This window comes from Paroedura picta, chromosome 2 (genome assembly GCF_049243985.1).
Source record: "Paroedura picta isolate Pp20150507F chromosome 2, Ppicta_v3.0, whole genome shotgun sequence".
Lineage (NCBI taxonomy): Eukaryota > Metazoa > Chordata > Lepidosauria > Squamata > Gekkonidae > Paroedura > Paroedura picta.
This window is the reverse complement of record NC_135370.1, coordinates 21,528,097-21,541,019: the sequence shown is the minus strand read 5'-3', so window position 1 is coordinate 21,541,019 and position 12,923 is coordinate 21,528,097. Positions and strand designations below refer to the sequence as shown.

The following is a 12,923-nucleotide window of genomic DNA, read 5'->3' as shown; positions in this document are numbered from 1 at the left end:
ACTTCTAATCTGGTGAGCCGGATTTGATTCTCCCACATGCATCCAGGTGGGTTACCTTGGGTAGTCACGGACCTGATAAAGCTGTTCTGACCGAGCAGTAATATTAGGGCTCTCTCAGCCTCACAAACGGACAGTCCATGGCACAGACAGTCCACGGTGTCTGTTGCAGGGAGAGGAAAGGAAGACGATTGTGAACCACTTTGAGACTCCTTCAGGTAGAGAAAAGCAGCATAACAAGAACCAACTCTTCCTTCTTCCACTCAGAGCTAAATACAGCCCACAGCCTCATGCTTAGGGGGTCTGATAATGGGAGGGCTTCACTTTTACTGACAACTGGGTTGTGAAGGACGGGGGTCATCAACCCCCGGTCCGTGGCCTGGTGCCGGGCCGCGAAGGCCACGGTACCGGGCAGCCACGCCTGCCTCCCACCGCCCACAGCAAGAAGGAAGGGAAGAGGCAGGCGCAGCCGCCGGCATGCCGGCAACACAAATGCACATGTGCGTTAGCGCCCCCTGGTGGCAGAAACACGCATGCACGGCAACTGCGTGCATGTGTGTTAGCGCCACCTGGTGGCAAAAACTCGCATGCATGGCAACTGCACGTGTGCGTTTGCGCAGCACCCGGGCTGTCGGCTCTCCCCTCACCCTGGTGGCGGTCCCTGACCTGAGAAAGGTTGGGGACCGCTGGTGCAGGAGATATTGATGGTCGAGGACAAGAGCCATGCTTCCTCCTGTTGTCCCCTTTGCCCCACCTCAACTTTAAAGAGGGGAACACCTCACTTCATAGGGTTGGAGAGTGAGGAGAGAGATGCCCTGCAGGGGGACTTAGGAGGCCGGATACAGAAGTAGCCCAAACAAGACCTAACACAAAGTCTTGAACAACTGCAGAAGTCACTGGAGCAGTGGCCATCTCAGTTATAAGCACAACGGCATGAACGGGTGAGTCACCGCCATAACTTCAGCCTTGTGCAGTATAAAGTAATCTTCTGGGAGAGGTGAACCACCTGCAGCGTGCCTTTCAAATGATTTATAAACCACCCCCCCCCCCCCCCAACTAATGCAATGAACTCCAATTTGTGGAAGAAAAGGGTGTAGATTACTGGAGGCACATGAAACATGAAGCGGGGACAAAGACTGCTGGTAAGCCACCAGCTACTTTCTGCGTTGTCTCGCAAAACCATTTGAACACCCACGTGAAGCTGTTGTATGCTGAATCAGAGCAGTGTTCCATCAAGGTGTGTACTCAGTAGTGGCTCTCCAGGCTTCCAGGGTGAGGTCTTTCACATCTACTGCTACCTAGTTTTCCTTAACTGGAGGTGCCAGGGATTGAACCTGGAACTGTCTGTAGGCCAAGCAGAGGCTGTGCTACAACCCCTCCCCAGTGGGCATCACCAAACTGTCTGAGCTGTGTAAAGCAGCAACTGTGTAGGAGGAAACCCAGATGATAAATTAGTCACTTGTTTATTTTTTAATTCCACCCCCCCACCCCCCACACAGGGTGGACCTGTTTAGAGCTCTTGTCCCCTACTGTGCTCTTGCGCCACTCAAATGATGAATGCGGTTCTGCGAGAAAAACCGGAAAAGGGCCATGGTTGCCTAGTCCCGCCAGAAGTGACAGGCCTTAAAAAGCTTCCAAGAATAGCTACCAGACTAGGAATCAAATAGGCTGAGAAATCTCAACCTTGTTCTTATATCTTATTATAAAAATATATTAAATACATGTTTTATTGCAGAGTGCTAAACAAGGTCACTTAAAAACAATACCTTAAAATTGCAGTAAAAATATGCAAATTGAGCAATGCACACAGTGTCAAAAAACATGCCACCGTTACCAGAAGTAGAATAGCCACATTTAAAAAAAACACCCTTTTTACGGCCTGGGAGATTCAACATAGGTCTGTATTATAATGAGGTGCTAATAAATATCCTGGGTCTATAGTGTGGATGAAAAGAATTCATGATCACCAGGTTGATTTTTCAGAAAGACACCAATCTGTGTAAACTTTTGAACTGAAGTGATATCAAGTGTGTGTGTGCCCAGGATATTTACTGGCACCTCATTCTAGTGCAGATCTATGTTGAATCTCCCTGACTGTACAAAAGGATTTTGTATATCGATATTCTATTTATGTATGTGTGGGTTGATAATTGCATTGAAACATGTCAAGATGTTTTGGTATCTGACATGTTTTAGGGCACTGTATGTGTTGCTCTAAGGCAGTGGTTCTCAACCTTCCTCATGCCGCGACCCTTTAATATAATTCCTCATGTTATGGTGACTCCCAACCATAAAATTATGCAAGTGTTCTTTCACAGAAATTAAACCAAAACTGACCAATGACATGAAGAAACATGACTGTATATAAATTGTTTTTTTCCAGGGTTTCTCAGTTCAGTTCTGCCTCTTGTCCCACCATGCTGATCTCGCTCTCTTGTGCTGCTCCAGACAGACAAACGCTCTATCTCGATCCACCCCGCAGGGCTGTTGTGTGGATGCCCCCCCCAGCCAAGCTGCTTTCCCTGCCGCGACCCCTGTGAAAGGGTGGTTCGACCCCCAAAAGGGGTCCCGTCCCCCAGGTTGAGAACCCCTGCTCTAAGGGGTTCTGCCCGTTTTCCATTTTAACGTATTGTTTTAACTGACCTTGTTTAGCATTCTGCAGTAAAATGTATGTTTAATATATTTATATAATAATAATTTTTAGATTTCTCAGCCTTTTTTGGTTCTTAGCTTGTTTCGCATTCCTTTTCCCTTCCTGTTTTAAATCGGTCGCAGACTGACCGATTTCCATTCCCATGGCACATTATGTACCCGTGTTGAGCCGACTGTTGCCCAGATTTCTGGAACTCAGATACACAGTTTGTGCTCCTAACAAGCACCATGCGACACGGTTTGACTCCTGGTTAGAAACCTCACGCCACCCGCTTCGAGTATAAAGTAATAAATTTTTAATTGTAAAACCTTGGCATTGAAAATTGCTGCACTAGATATAGGCAAGATGCAAGTGTCATTCACTCGACAATTAAGTGTTCGTTTTGCTTTTTTGGGTTTTTTTTTCCTTTTTTTTTTTTTTTTTTTTTACAAAAGTTAAAAATCAACATTTGCAGTAACCTACAATCTAACATAGGCTGTAGTGCTGAAATGCAACAGAACGTTTCGTCAACACTTCCATTGTGTTCCCTCTCCCTACCGGGTGGGGAGACACTAAAATTGGGCCTTCTGCCCAAAGAGAGGTTCGTTCTGGACACCACGCTGTTGAAAAGCAGCGATGCTTTAAAAAAATAATGCCTTCAACTGTGCCCCGCAGAAGAGCTACTCCCTTCACAGTGGTGGGTGGCCATTTTTAGTGGGCGTCTCTCGATGTGGACTTGGAAGCCTCTGCGACATTTTCGACACCCATCGCCTATAAGCCTCGCCAGAAGGTGCAATTAAGATTCCAAATACAGGAATTGGGTATAGGTTTGGGTTTCCTTATGTATCCAGAATTGCTTCACTGGCCTTTTAAAGGTTCTACTCTCTATTGTGCACGGCCAGCTATGGAAGAGACACTTGGGCTGCTCAACTGTAACCGAGGACTACGGTTTTACGTTAGTAGAGGGCTTGGGAAAAGATTTTAAATCAGTCGCGGCGCTCTTGGCGACTTGTAGAAGGAGGTGAGCGTTAAAAATGTTTTAAATTTAATATATATTTTCAAACCGCAGTAGGATTCGGATCTCTCCGTCCTCTCCATTGCAAAAAAACTAAATAAATGGTTTAAATTGATGGTCTGTTTCTTTGTGTAAAATGTTTAGGCTTTCCTTAGTAAGAGAACTCAGTAATTGTATAGCCCATGGCCGATTTGCAAAGGCTGCCTGCTCACTGGGTAAAAAGCTGTCCTTAAAAGGGGACAATATTTTTATGCCACAAGAGCTGACAAATACCCCTGGTGCATTTGCCAGGTAACTTTTCTGCGGTCAGTTGAAATTGTTACTTTGCTAAGTTTTTTTAAAAAAAGGAAAAAAGCATATCCTTCTATGCTGTACATACGCTTGAACATCTGAGAAGACCAGTTTAAGACGGTGCAGTAAGTGAGGGTCATAGCTTAGTATCATCCGTTTTTGACGCATGGGGTGTTAGATTTCCAGATTGGAAGGATTTTCCCTTGGGATTCGGAAGAAAAGAAATTGCCCTCGTGATCTCATTCTGCCTGTAAACGATAAAGACAAAAAGTGGTAAGTACCCATGTTGTGAGTCAAATGCTACTGCTTGTGTGAGCGGGGAAAATATTTCACCTTGCACGTCTTCCACCCAGACTGGCTTTCTTAACCGGCCACTTTCTCTTCCGTCACCTCTGTCTTCTCGCACCGCCGGTTCCCAAGACAACCTGGTGGCCATCTGCCAACTCATCAGCAGACCTTTTCTTGTGCAGTTCGTGGTGTTTTGGCAAACAGAAGGCAGCGTATGAAGCACAGTCAGAGTCACTGCAGGCGGGCATAGCTGAACTTTCTTGTTGAATGGGCACCTGCTCTTGGCCCATTAAGGCTTCGGCTTCTTTCTCCTTGAGTGGAAAAGTTCGATTTTCCCACAAAAGAGACTGAAAGGAACAAAAGAGAGACCCTGAATCTGTTTACAAGGCAGAAAATGGTTATTCCATTCCTAACAAAAAAAAACAAAGGTTCTCAAATGTCACTGGGCAGAGAACAAGCTTTCCACTCAGTCTTAGCTGTAGCACATCATCTAACAGTCTCGTTCTCTGAAAAGCCACATGGTTCTTTCTCCCCTTCTCTACTGTATCCTCATAAAGACCTTGTGAAGTTAGGCTGAGAGAAGGAGAAAGCTAAAGGTCACCCACTGAGGTTCAAGGCAGAGTGGGTGTTCGAACTTGGGAGAGGGGGAGCAAAAGTGGGAGGGTTCCTGAAATTCAGGCCTCGCTGGTGGAACATCTGATGGCCCCTGACTTTCAGCCCCTCTGATATAGAGTGTTGGACTGGATGGACCATTGGCCTGACCCAACGTGGCTTCTCTTGTGTTCTTGGATCTCTCCCAGTCCTGTTTCAACAGTCACCATCTCTAGCTCATCAACTGCTGGTTCTGAAACCATCCATTCCAAGTATGTTATAGAAAAGGTTGAAGATAGGTGGAAATTGATGTAGCACTCGGACGGCAGAATTTTTTTTTATGCCCTGCCTTTCTCTATCCAGAGGAGTACCAAAATGGATTACAAACACCTCTCCCTCGCTCTCCCCACAACAGACACCCTGTGAGGTAGGTGAAACTGAGGGCTCTAAGACGACTGTGACTAGCCCGAGGTCATCCAGCTGGCTGCATGTGGAGAATCAAACCCGGTTCTCCAGATGAGAGTCCACTGCTCTTAACCACTACGCCACATTGGCTCTCAAGCACAATTCACAGTTTAGGGCCAAACCAGGCATGTTGTCATCCTCGTGGCTGCCACTGATATTTTAAAGTCATTTACAACAGTGGTCTCCAACCTTTTTCAGGGGCCAAAACAGCCACTGTATTTGATGAGCTTCCCTCCTTGCTGAAATGTCAGATCTTAATAAACAGTAACCAGTCAAGCTTAACACTTAACATGAATGTATTAAGAATATTTTGTACAACCCCAAACTGGGGAGCTCAAACCAAGCCGCAATGGAAAAGAGCGGGACGAGCATTTAAATAATTCATATTTATTTTGCTAATTCCAAGAGGAACCCTCAGCCACCCACTTAAAGCCCACTATCACAAGCTAGACTTCTGAGCCTTACTTCTTGGTTCCTTTCTAATGACCGCGGGATGCTCGAGCAGAGAGCACTGTCCGTTTCTGAAATCTCAGCAGCAGCTTCACCAAACTGGTAGGCGAGATCAGAGTTGTCGGGTTTCAGCGCTGGATCGTATCCCTCTGAGTTTCGGCTGTATGTTCTAGAATGAAACAAAACAGAGCTCCAGTTTCTTTCGAACCAGATGGATGATGGCAAGTCAGATCCTTTCCCTGTTTTGAGTGGATAAATGAGGATTTCCCAAGCAGCCGTTTTCTCCAGGAGTCGTTTAAGAATTATTTTAGATAAAATAATAAATAAGTGATGTAGGTCGTGTGGGGATCAGATGTAATCCCTGGAGACCTGCAGACCCCACCTGGAGGCTGGCAACCCTACCAAGAGGAGGGACTTCTGGCAAGGGTCATTCCTACCAGCTGCACCATAGCCACCCAGGAGCTCCTGCTAGCAAGAGGCTCGGAGTCCCCACCAACTGCCCACTGTGATAATGGTTAGATTCCAAAGGTCTCCCCCCTGTAAAAGTAAACTGAATGAGCATTCTCTTAGAGTTGATCTCTGGTTCCTGGCTTCTCTGAGAATATTTCAGGAATAAACATCTGCCTTCTATTATTGTCCAACCAGTGAAACATGGAGGACATGTAAATTGGAATAAACAGTTCTGTTTGCCATCGCCAGCTTGGGACATATTTTTCTGCTTCTATTATTGTCCAGGCAGAAGCAAAAATAATAGGATTTGGGCCCTATTATATACCAAGTTGACCCAATAAAAAAAAGATTTGTTTTATGTGTGCACATCTCTAGTGCTGTGCTTCAGGACTTCGCAGTGGGACGCTTGGGGGTAAGAGATGAGGCCAAGCTGGAGCTGCAGGCAGGGGAAGGTGATGGGGCACTTTGGTTTGGAATTGCTGTCTTCTCTGTAGCAAGGGGAGCACCAGAAGTAGCCCCAAGGATTGAGCCCACATATCTCTGTTTGTAAAGCCATAATTAAGACCTTTTTGCCCCCCGCTCTCAAGTCACAGCTCATTTATGACCACACCTCATGTGGTTTTCAAGGCAAGAGATCAGCAGGGGTGGTTTGCCATTGCCTGCCTTTCCGTAGCGACCCTGGACTTCCTTGGTAGTCTCGTACAAATACTAACTGAGGCCAACCTTGCTTTTTAATTTTATTCTATTCTATTCTATTCTATTTTCATTCATTCATTCATTCATTCATTCATTCATTCATTCATTCATTCATTCATTCATTCATTCATTCATTCTGTAACCCGCCATGAGCCTCTCGGGAGTGGTAGGTAATAAATCTAATAATAATAATAATTTGTTCATTAATTCATTCATAGGCAGGCTTGTTTCCTGCCACTCCCAGCAAGCTGGCTCGTGGTGGGTTACGTGGTAAAAACCCACATGCATAAAAATTCCCAATAAAAGCCCAACTAAAATTAACACTAATACAAAAATACAGTAATACAACATGGCGGTAACAATAAGCCCTCCCCTATAACGGAACGACTACCGGCAGGGGCGATGAGAGAGTACAACAGCTGGCCGCCACCAGCTTCCAGGATCTGCTGAGAGCAGGCTATCTGGGTCAAGGCACAGTAAAGGCTAACCCTGGTGAACAAGAAGGGTTATGCAGCCATGAAATGCCACCTGCCTGTTGCGCTTGGGCCACTGGCATTGCTCCCAGAGTGACCACCGGGCTCTCTCCTTCTCTTCATAGTTTGCGTGCCGTGAAGAATACGCTTCGTCGGACAGATCTTCGGCCTGCGTATTAAGAGCCCAAGCGGCAAATGTTATGAGGAGTGGAAAAAGCAGCTGAAACAAAGGTCACTGAAAGGTTATCACTGCAATACAGATGCATGAGAGACACACAGATTGAATCCATTCATTTCTGAGACACGTTAAATGCTCCCTGGTATATTGAGGCATGAAAGAGAAACGTGCATCTGTTGTTGTTGTTTTTTAATAACATGAAAGCGGAACTGGCTGCCTGCTGACCCCAATTTTACTTGGAAGTGCCAGGAGAACAGGAACGAACCCATAAAAAAACTAAGTCTGTGAGGTCGGCACATAATGCGGCTTAAATCTTCACAGTGCAAACAAGAAAAGAAATGAGGCAACAAAACGGTCAGAGATGCTTAGAGATACAAGTAATGAAACAAGGTACAGAGTTAAGCAATCACTGCCAAATGCACTAAGGGGGGGGGGGATTAAAAAAGCCACAGAGAAAGGAGTTTCTGGGCCAGAGGTTTATGCAGCTTGCTTCGCTCGTGGCCCGGCCAGCTTCTTGCTGCTAGAGGGAGGGTGAGAGGCAGCCGTGGCCGCCGGCACGCTGGCGGACACAAACGCGCACGTGTGGAGCTGCCGCGCATGCGCGTATTCACCACCAGGGGGCGCTAATGCGCATGCGTGGCACCCAGGCCACCGGCTCTTTCTCACCCCCAGAGGCGGTCCTCAACCTTCAAATGTTTGGGGACCGCTGCTCTAAGGAATCAAATCTTTCAAGCAAAGGGACTTATTAGGAGCCTGAATAGCCCTGAGTAGCTTGACTTTGTCAGAGCTAGCAAGCTAAACAAGCTCAGCCCTGGTTAGTCCTCGGATGGGAGCCTGATATTTTATCAGTCCCAGGAGGACTGCAGGAGAAGGCATAGCTCATCTCTAGCCTTGGAAAGCCCATGGTCCTGAGATAGCCAGGAGTCGGTTGAGACTTGATGTCATGCTGCGATTGCTGACTAGGGAAGAGAAGCAAAGTTACAGATTGTCTGATGGGCGGGCGGGGGGGGGATACTGTCTACCTTTTCTTGATCTTCACGAAGACTTGTCAAAGGCACCAGGCAAGCAGTTCTCCAGCTGTTGGTGAGAAAAGCATCCTTAGCTCAGGAAATCTAAACCCATTTTCTTATCACACTGTGAAAAAATGACTTCTCTCAACAAAGGCCCTTATTCAGCAAACAAATTAATTACACTCACTTCAGTAGCAAAGGTTTGTGTTAATTCAGAGCCATGGGAGGCAGGGGAACGTGAACTTGTCTCTGGCCCCGAGCGAGGGAGCATTTTGCTAGGGGGCGTGCCTGTGATTTAGTTGGATGGTTTGGTAGCATGACGGATGTCGGTGCGTGTCCCAAAGGGAAGGGGTGAGAAAGCACAGTTCCTTCAGGCCAGCACATACAGGCAGCAGGGAAAGAAGGCAGGTCTGCCTCTGATCTACTGCTACACCGGCATAGGAGAGAGCCTAAGGGGTGTAGTGGTTAGAGCTGTCAGATAAGACCCAGGCCCGGACAAAGCTAACAAAGTTCTGCAGGGCATATTTTTGAGACCATGGCAGCCTAAAAGCCAGTTGAGCCTTCCCTTCCTCCTTTCCTTTTTCCTTTCCCTCCCCCTAAGTTTCTATACAGTGGTCTTTCCCCCTCCTTGGGAACCCACCAATGAACCACCAGCCTGATGGTGGAGAGAGATGAGTAGGGGTGTGGAAGGGGGATAATTACTGCTGCTTTTGTGATGGTTTTTATTTATTATTTATTAGATTAGATTTATTAACCGCTGCTCTCGGGCTAGCTGGCTCGTGGAGGCTTACAGACAATTAAACTTTAAAATACAATTAAGTTACAACCAAAGGTGGCAAAATCCTATAACAATTAACCCCCCCACCACCAAAATCAGTACCCAACTCAAGGAACCCCCTCCCACCTGACTCCATGCCTCGAAGTAGATGTTAAGGTTGGCAAAAGATGCCTGGAGGTGTCTGGAGGAGGGACCCAGGGATTTTTCTTGCCCTGGCCTTAACCAAACACTTGGTGGAGGAGTTCCCCTGCACAACCGTGACAGCTCCAATAGGACCCTTAGCTCTTCTGGGAGCGCATTCTGCCAGGGAGGGGTCAGGATTGAAAAGGCTCTGGCCCTAGTTGAGGCCAGACAAACTTCACACAGGCCGGGGATCACCAACTTGTTAGAACCTCTGCAGGAGGCTTTAGGAGATAGACCGTGAATGGCCTTGAATGAATGATAATGATGTTTTATTGCTGTTGGTTTTCTGTTGTGAACCTCCCTGAACCTGTCCATAGGGAGGGGTGGTATACAAACTATTAACATAATCAAACAAACAAATTAATAAATAGTATCTGGGATACCCAGGTTCAAATCCCCACAAGTGCCATGGAAGCTCACTGGGTGACCTTAAACCAATCACGCTCTCAGACCCTCACCTTGCCTAACAGGGCTGTTGTGTGAGGATAAAATGGAGAACCATGAAACCACTTTGGGCCCCCAACAGGAGGAAAGATGGGGTACAAATATATGCATGAATAAAATAAACATGGACTGGGCTACAGAGCCCCGAAAAACTGCTCTTCCTTGTTTTATCCTCACGACAATCCTGTAAAATATGCTGGGCTGAGAAAAGGGCTGAATCTGCATGCAGATTTTATTCCAATCCCGGGTCGATTCAGTACCTGCCGTCTACATTGAATGCGATTTCCATTTTGATTTTGATCAATTTAAATTTTTACTCTGCATCAAGCAGGATTTATCCGGAGTGACCCTATGTTTCCCCCGCGATATCCAGAAGTGGCTATAACCCTCGATATTTTAAAAATCGGCCTGAGTAAAGGTACAGCTCTCTCCTTGTCCTGAACTAACTTGCTGCCTCAAGCCTCCAACACTGTAGAAAAGCCCTGATTGGCCAGGGCATCAGTTCAAAGGCTTCCTCGTTCACAGGTTGCAAGGCTTCCCTTAAAGGGGAAACCTAACTTCTCTCTGCAGAGATTTTCCTCTCAGATTTATTCCCCCTTTTCTGCTGTCTTCAATCCTCTCTCCCTCCTCCCCTTCAAGAAAAGAAAGAGGCTCCTGCTGCATTTGGCTCCCTCCCCCCATTCTGAGCTTCCCTAATCACGTGCAGAACACTTTTCTGTTTCAACATGGGGGGGGGAAGGATAGAGAAGACCCGAGTTCAAATCGATCAAATTCAGCAGGATCCACAATGGAATAAACAAAGTATGTGCAGAATCAATTCAGCAGGATCCACAATGGAATAAACAAAGTAAGTGCAGAATCAGCCCAGGTGACTTCCTCAAGGTCATCCTGTGAACATCATGCTTGATCGGAATTTGACCCCAGTTCTCGCGAGTCCTAACTTGGTTTGGCTGCAGTAATGGCTGCGGACAGACAATGGGACCATAAATAACCAGAACCATAGACTGGTTAAGGCTACAGAGCCCATAAATCGATAATGGAATGTCTCTCCCTCCAGAGATCTCAGGAGATCAATACCTGGGGACCCCAAAGCAGACTGTGAACCAACTGTAGGAGAGGACAATTAGCCCTCAAACTCTGAGGACTGATCCTGGGTGTGAAATTCCAGCGAAAACTTAACAACAAAGTACCTTGGAGTGAGAATCTCTTTATACTGCAGCTTCTCCAGTTTAGACGGTGCAACCAGAGACATCGGGATAACTATGTTATCAATATCGTAGGAGCTCTCGCTCCTCAGTCTCCGCCTTGAATTTAGCTGTTTAAAAAGAATTGGAGATTTTCTGAGCTTACAGTGTGTAAAGGAGTTAAAAGGATATTTTGATGGCACAGAACTAGTGAAAGAAGTAGCTTTCTGAAGGTAGAATAGATCAGTATGCTGTGTAAACAAAACATTGTACAATACATCTCTCTTTTAGCAATTATTCACATACTAGGGACAAAGCCCGTTACACCCAGGAATGCAACGGGCACTAGAATGCAGGCATACACTGTGTCCTTCCTGGGTGCTGCCCCCCCATCCCTGCTCCAACTTGAGATCCAGCACAGTGAAGTGGTTAAAGAGAATATGCAGGCAGCTTGGTTACCAACCTTCAGTTGGGGCCTGGAGATCTTCAGGAATAACAGCTGATCTCTATGCCCCAGTTCATTGGGAGAAAACAGCTGGAATGAAGGAGGAGGAAGGAAAGAAGAAAAGAAAAAGACAAAAAGAGGGAGAAGGAAGGAGGAAGAAAGAAAAAGGAAGGGAGGGAGGGAGGAAGGGAGGGAGGGGGAGAGAGAAAAAAGGAAGGAAGGAAGGGGGAAAGACAATGAGAGAGAGGAAGAAGGAAGGAAGGAAGAGGAAAAGAGAAGGGAGATAAGAAGAAAGAAAAAGGAGGAAGGGAAACGAGGGAAGACGGAGAGAGAAAAGGAAGGAAGAAGGGGAAGGAGGGAGGGAGAAAAGAAGGGAGAGAGAAAGAGCGGGAGGGAGTGGCGGAGAAAGTAAGGAAGAGAGAAACACTCTCCCCTCCTCACTACTTGGTAGGGCACACAGAGGAGTCAGTTATAGTTACTAGGAGGCAAAGTTTATGCTCCTAAATAGTATGTTTGGGAGAACTTCTGGAATTCTGGCCCCACTGGTGGACCTTCTGATGGCACCTGAGTTTTGGCCACTGTGTGACACAGAGTGTTGGATGGGATGGGCCACTGGCCTGATCCAACATGGCTTCTCTTATGTTTGGGGCAGTGATGCGCTGTATTCTTGGTGCTTGTAGGGCAGCAGTGGGAGGGCTTCTGGCCCCACTAGTGGACCTCCTGATGGCACCTGGGTTTTGGCCACTGTGGGACACTGAGTGTTGGCCTGATCCAACATGGTCTCTCTTATGTTCTAGATACTTCTGGCAACACTGAAAACGCTACAACACAATGTCTGAAGAATTTTCGTATGTCCCTGTGCTCTGACAATGGTCATCAGTTGAACCATCAGATGGCTATCTCACCACTTATAGTGACCAGTTTGGCATCTATCAGAGCCTGGGACTCTCCCATCTTGGTTTCATCCCTGTGGAATGGACTTTGTGGGGAGGTATCCCTGGAGATCTTCAAGAGGCTCTGAAAGGCTTGTTAGTTTGTTGGGAATGTTGAGAGGACTGAATTGCAGGCATCTTTAAGGGGGTAGGGGGAAGAGGTCTGGGGTTTGCTATTCTATTTTTTGTTTTAACTATTATTGTAAGTCGCCTTGAACTATTAAGAAAAGCAGGGTATAAATGTTTTAATAAATAAATAACTACTGGTAAAAGGCAGGTTGGAGACTCAGGGCACCCACCTTGCAGCACAGTTCTAAACAGATTTGCACTTAGAATCCTACTGGCCTATTCAATAAGAAAATATTCTTAGCATCGTTGAAGGGGCCCTCGCCCAGGGGCAGAATGTTCTACCCCCCTCCCA

The 12,923-nt window shown here is 46.6% G+C and overlaps 1 protein-coding gene across 1 annotated transcript in view; it reads right to left on the bottom strand.

Moving 5' to 3' along the window:
• Positions 1-2,631: 2,631 nt before the first annotated feature.
• Positions 2,632-12,923, bottom strand: part of LOC143829089 (KAT8 regulatory NSL complex subunit 1-like protein) — a 37,493-nt gene continuing 27,201 nt past the window's right edge. Inside the window, exons 11-16 of the mRNA XM_077319397.1 lie at positions 11,132-11,256; positions 8,549-8,603; positions 7,408-7,517; positions 5,745-5,898; positions 4,269-4,570; positions 2,632-4,183 (exon numbers count right to left, since the gene is read on the bottom strand). Of these exons, the coding sequence (XP_077175512.1) occupies positions 4,322-4,570; positions 5,745-5,898; positions 7,408-7,517; positions 8,549-8,603; positions 11,132-11,256 (693 nt within the window). The 3' untranslated portion in view covers positions 2,632-4,183; positions 4,269-4,321. The remainder of the gene's footprint in view (positions 4,184-4,268; positions 4,571-5,744; positions 5,899-7,407; positions 7,518-8,548; positions 8,604-11,131; positions 11,257-12,923) is intronic.